General features: G+C 47.1%; 1 protein-coding gene across 3 annotated transcripts in view; it reads right to left on the bottom strand.

Annotated features, from left to right (window-relative positions):
* ELMO1 (engulfment and cell motility 1) overlaps positions 1-6342 on the bottom strand; it is a 405265-nt gene that overhangs the window by 152567 nt on the left and 246356 nt on the right. For all 3 annotated transcript variants that reach the window (XM_068152730.1, XM_068152729.1, XM_068152731.1), the window contains one exon: positions 4170-4306. In XM_068152730.1, the coding sequence (XP_068008831.1) occupies positions 4170-4306 (137 nt within the window). The remainder of the gene's footprint in view (positions 1-4169; positions 4307-6342) is intronic.

The raw sequence follows: 6342 nt of genomic DNA, 5'->3' as shown, positions 1-6342 counted from the left end.
AGAGAAGAGAAGAGAAGAGAAGAATAGAAAAGACCAGACCAGACCAGGTTGGAAAAGACCTTTGAGATCATCAAGTCCAACCTATCACCCAACACCATCTCATCAACTCAACCATGGCACCAAGTGCCTCAGCCAGTCTCCTCCTGAACACCTCCAGTGATGGTGACTCCACCACCTCCATGGGCAGACTCTTTTCCATGGGCAGGCTGGTGGTGAAGGTTTCTACAGTGGAGTGGATAAATGAGTCCACCTTCTTACAGTCATCCACAATTCATTACACAATGCTTTCTTCTGCTGCAATAGAAGATGTAGAATTATGTAAAGCTCAGAGACAAGATTAGATTTTCAAAGTCATAAACCATGCTGTCTGCTCACAGATGACTGTGGAGGACAGAGATTGGAAGACGTCCCTTTGATCATCTGTAGGCCCAGAGGAAAACAAAAAGGTTTCAAATGGAATTGTTGCCACTTGCATGTCTGTCTATCCACCTGCATCTCAATTTCTCCAGAAAGCTCAGCAGAGATGAATTATGTATGCCTTAAAACGCTACAAAGGCACAATATGAGCCTAGCTGCCTGACTGAATTACTCTTTTCAAGCATCTACCACTATATTGAGAAGCTGTGAAAGGGGCTTTAGGTCTGACAGTATCATGCTATCACCATAGAGATCTAAGGAGTTTTTCTAAGGCAAGGATTAACAAAAGGTGTCTGTTCAAATGAATGGAAATCAGAGAGACAAAGCATGGGATCATAAATATTTCACTAAGCCACCATACAATTCTTCCAGCTCAGAGCAAAGTGCTGTTTTAATTATCTTCCTAAGCTTTAAAAGAAAACCAAATCAACAAACCTATCCACAACATGAAGAACCACAATGCTTCAGTCTGCCTCTGTGTCACCAAGAGGAAGTCTCAATCTGATGCTTAAAAAACCCCTTGAGAAGCAGCACTGGAACCTGAGGGGAAGTATTCAATCACCTCACTTCTTTCAGCAGCTGTCATCATCTGACACAAGAGAGGAAGAAATAAATCTCTAGATGTGCACACAGAGCTCCTCAAGGTACAAAGCCATTGTGATTAACCACAAGTTTAAAACTGAACCAAAAGCTCCTCTTGGTCACTTAGGATTAAAGATTAAGTGGGAGAGTTTTTTTTAACAGAATTCCCAGGTCTCAAGAATAGGAATAGAATAGAATAGAATAGAATAGAATAGAATAGAATAGAATAGAATAGAATAGAATAGAATAGAATAGAATAGAATAGACCAGGCCAGGTTGGAAGAGACCTTCAAGATCATCGCATTCAACCTATCATCCAACACCACCCAATCAACTAAACCATGGCACCAAGCACACCATCAAGTCTCCTCCTGAACACCTCCAGTGATGGTGACCCCACCACCTCCTCAGGCAGCCCATTCCAATGGCCAGTCACTCTCTCTGTACAAAACTTCCTCCTAACCTCCAGCCTAAACCTCCCCTGGTGCAGCCTGAGACTGTGTCCTCTTGTTCTGGTGCTGGTTGCCTGGGAGAAGAGACCAACCTCTGCCTGTCTACAACCCCCTTGAAGGTAGTTGTAGAGAGCTTCCTACACGCTGACAGTGTCCAGTTTTGTTCTGGAGGGGAAAGGGGAGATGGGAGAATGTGACTGACCCCCATCAGCCAGGTGGGCAGCAAGCCACCGCAAAGTGGTGTTTCATACATTACCAAGACAATCAAGATACTGACACTGAAAAGCAGTAACATAAAGAGAGGATAAAAGAGGATTTTCCCACGTTAACTAAGCTACTGCATCTTCTGAGACCTGCTTTCTTCCCATTCCTTCCTGAAAGTAGGAGCTGAATGTTCCCTGGGTCCACATGGCCTTTGCCTGCCAAGGTTTCAGATGTAACAGCACAGAAACAGGTACCCTTCCCTTAGCAGACAGTAAAGATGCAGATAGAACACTAACATGGCATGAGCACCAAAACCTCCTACCAGGCAGGGATGAAGAATGGTGTTGCTCAGTCTGGTAAAGCCATCAGCACTGGCAGCTGTCACCCACCGACCAGATGGGTTCCACTATACAACATATCAGCCCCCACGAATCCAGAAGTGCTTCACAAGCCCACACTACAAGGCAGCTTGCACCACTCAGATCCCTGCAGACACTGATCAGCTGAATAGTGCACAACACCACCACCACCACTTGTTGCCTGAAGTGGGTAAGAGCTTGAAAGTCTCCTTATGACTAGAAGAAAGAATTTCCTAAGCACTGACATAGGCTGGGCAGGGACTGGCTTGAGAGCAGCCCTGAAGAAAAGGACTTGGGGGTGCTGGTGGAGGAGAAGCTCAACAGGAGCCAGCAGTGAGCACTTGCAGCCCAGAAAGCCAACCAGAGCCTGGGCTGCAGCAAGAGAAGCAGAGCCAGCAGGGCCAGGGAGGTGATTCTCCCCCTCTGCTCTGCTCTGCTCTGCTGAGACCCCACCTGGAGCACTGTGTCCAGTCCTGAAGCCTCTATTACAGGAAGGATCTGGAGGTGCTGGAAGGTGTTCAGAGAAGGGCCACGAGGATGAGCAGAGGGGCTGGAGCTGCTCTCCTGTGAGGACAGACTGAGTTGGGGTTGTTCAGTCTGGAGAAGAGAAGGCTCCAAGGAGACCTAATTGTGGCCTTCCAGTATCTTAAGGGGGCTACAAGAGAGCTGGGGAGGGACTTTTGAGGGTGTCAGGGAGTGACAGGCCTGGGGGGAGATGGAGCAAAACTAGAAATGGGTAAATTGAGATTGGATGTTAGGAAGAAGTTGTTCCCCATGAGGGTGGTGAGACACTGGCACAGGTTGCCCAGGGAGGTGGCAGCCTCATCCCTGGACGTTTTTGCAGCCAGGCTGGCTGTGGCTGTGAGCAACCCGCTGGAGTGTGGTGCCCCTGCCAATGGCAGGGGGGCTGGAGCTGGCTGATCCTTGAGGTCCCTTCCAACCCTGACAATTCTGTGATTCTGTGAAGCAGTCTCCACAAGGTTGCCTTTTAAAAGCCTATGGTCCTAGGTTTCTACACAGTTCAATGAACTCTCTTTGCTATTGCTCCTTCTCTATTCCTGGACCATAAGAGAAGTGGCTCAGAAATTCCACGCAAGACGAAGCCTCCAGGTCACCTATAGCTACAGCAGCATGCATTTTGGGCTTGCTTCCTCTCTGCTCTGTGGGCTCTGGTACTGCTATTAACTATCTTAACTAAAAGAACTCCCCAAAGGTGAGCTATTCAACACCTAAGGATCCACCCTTACTCTGCAGTGGAGCATGGACATTTAGACTGCTTCAGAAGCAGATGGCTCCAACAAGCTTGGCATGATCATTCTTACTAGCTCTCATGTAACATTTGAGCCTGGTGGCTTCAGAGCACTTATATGGCACATGCTGGCACAGTCTCACTTTTCATTCTGAACCAAGAGCTCTACAACCAACTGTCAGGAAGAGGCTCTCAAGATCCAGTCAAAAGATCCCAACAAAGATAAGGATGGCAGCTGGCCACATGAGTTTGCCATTCTTACAAAACACCAAAGACACTTTCAAGCCTCCAGGTAAGAGAGTTAAAACACAATGTTGGGGGACCACTAAGACACCTCTGTTCTCCATAGCTTTGCTGATAGTCAGGAGACTGGCTGCAGCTTCCAGAACTCTGTCTTACAACTACAAGGGTGCCATACTGAGTGGGGTTTTTTGTTTGGCTTGGTGGGTGAGGGTTTTTTTGTTTGTTTTAGCAGGATGAATTGCACAGCACTTAGTCAGGGTTGAGCCCATTCTTGAATGTTTTATCACTTTAGGCCTCACATGAAATGAAAAGGATGCACAGAATTACCACTGCAGTACTCACTTTGCATTATTTACAACCTCAGAGGCTGCAGCACTTCAGCATAATATTGGTAACATAAAGTCAGCATTTCCCCTCAAGCCAGGTTTTTCCTTCCACAGTTTGCAGTGGAACAGGATGGGAAAAGGTCTGTGAACCTCCCTTACTCATCCCATCTCCTGCCTCCCCTTTGTAGAAGCTTTATGAGCAAAGAATCTGAACAGATGAAAACTCCACAGCACTGAGGAGAGGCAGGATCAGTAACTCTCTGTGCCCCTAGAGAAGCACACATGGCCTTGTTTCACCATCCTGCCCACTTAATTCCCACCCCAGCCTTTCTCTTGCCTTGTTAAAGTCCTCTGAAGTTGCCCTCATTTCCTTCCAAGTCTTGTTCAAGAGCTGGATGCAGATGCAGAAGAACTCCTCGAACGATCTGTCGTGGGTGAAGAACATGGGGTGGAAATCGTTGCAGGTCTCACTCGCTGAAAAACAAACCAGAAGGACAAGGAGGGTGAAATGAAATATGTACAGACAGGAGCTCCAGAAAACAGACAGAAAATACAATCAGCCACAAAGCTCAGAAGCCACTCTAACTAGGAGGAGTCCCAATTCTAGAAGAAAAGGATGTCAAAATGTTATCCTGAAAAAACCAGCCTTGGCCAACATTCTCAAAGGCAATGAAACACTGCACAAAGTGTTTGAGGAGACCAGCAGCAAGAACAAGTGGAAGCAGCTAACTGTTTGCAGAATACACAATTAACCAGTCTGGAAAAGACCTTGGAGATCAGCCAGTCCAACCTATCAACCAAAACCATCTAATCAACTAGACCGTGGCACCAAGTGCCTCAGCCAGGCTCGTGTTAAACACCTCCAGGGATGGTGACTCCACCACCTCCCTGGGCAGCACATTCCAATGGGCAATCTCTCTTGCTGGGAAGAACTTTCTCCTCACCTCCAGTTTAAACCTCCCCTGGCACAGCTTGAGACTGTGTCCTCTTGTTCTGCTGCTGGTTGCCTGGGAGAAGAGACCAACCCCCACATGGCTACAACCTCCCTTCAGGGAGTTGTAGAGAGCAAGAAGGTCTCCCCTGAGCCTCCTCTCCTCCAGGCTGAGCAACCCCAGCTCCCTCAGGATCCCAAGGCCCTGCCATGACTAGCAGGATCACCTCCTTTGGTTGCATATTTATGTTTTCAAAAGACTAACAAAGTGGACTAAGCCTTTGTCCTGGCTTGAGCCAGGAGCCACTCAGGACAGAAGGTATTTACCCCAAAGGAGTAAATAAAAACACTTACACAGAACTGGAGGTTAAATATAAATGCTATTTACAGAAATAAACAAAAGTACAAAAGGTACCAAGGCACAAAAAGATATATACAAACACTCAGAATCAGCTTTGCCCCCACAAGGGAGGCCTCACCTACGCAGTAAAAGGTAGACACCCACCACCAAAAACCCTCCCCCATACATCCACAGTGAAAGCCAGAGCCAGGAGAGATAAATGTGGACATGCTCTCCCTTAAATAGAGAGATACAGGAAAGGGTAATGGAATAACAAATCACAGTGTCCTGTTCCTCCCTCTGGGAGGATTGTCCACTCCCTGAGACTACTAATCCTTCTGGAGGGATTCATCTGTGTGCTAGGACAGTTAGCCCTTAACCTACAACAGCCTTTCTGCAGCTACCCAGTCCCCAAATCTCTCAGGTTCAGCTTTCCCCTCTGCATGAGAGCTCCTCTGGATTTGTCCAGATGTGGCTCTCTTGTCTATACAGCAACACCTTCCCATACTTCAAGATCAAACAGGCAGTGCCTTAGGCAAGCTCCCTCCTCTGCCAAGCCAGTAGAATTATCAAGCACTAGGATAAATCACCCTTTTCCTGAGGCTGGATGACTACCTGACATCTGCTTCCTCTCAGTGGAACTGGAGAAATTAGAATTAAGACTCTTTGCAGGAGAAGTGAATGGCTCAGGCAGGCTGGCTCCCTGCACCAGCTGCAAGCTCTTGTTCCTGGCAGTTCTTTTAGATGCAAACCCATCCTTTTAGTGCGCTGATAGTCACCTCTGCTGCACTAGTAGCTCTGCCACAGGGACAGGAGGTGTGCTTTGAATCACCTGAACCTTCAATGAGAAAGGTTTCTGGACTTTCCCAATGTGTGAGAGTCCAATTGAAAAGCAAAACTCTGGAGCTTAATTGTGAATCTGAAGCTCAATTTTAACATCAGGTTTACCCAGATCTCATCGATTCCTCAGCTACCTAAGTGAGAGGGAGAGCTAATTTTGGAACACAGGTTTCATTCTAATCAACTAAACTCCATTTACTTCACAGGATGTGCAGTCAAGGGGGAATTAGTCAAAGCAGAGAATTGTATTCATGAGGTACAATTCAGTCCCTTTAAAGGAATACAACGCCTCAGGCATCATTTTCTGAGCACCTTCAGCTTCCATTCATTCCACTGGAGCTGCAAGGGCTCAGCACTTCCCATAATCAGACCTTCAGCCTGTAATAATGTCAGAGACAC

The sequence above is a fragment of the Melanerpes formicivorus genome, unplaced genomic scaffold (genome assembly GCF_026170545.1).
Source record: "Melanerpes formicivorus ecotype bairdi unplaced genomic scaffold, bMelFor1.0.p_v2 SCAF_24, whole genome shotgun sequence".
In the NCBI taxonomy this organism is placed as follows: domain Eukaryota; kingdom Metazoa; phylum Chordata; class Aves; order Piciformes; family Picidae; genus Melanerpes; species Melanerpes formicivorus.
This window is presented reverse-complemented; position numbering and strand designations above follow the sequence as displayed.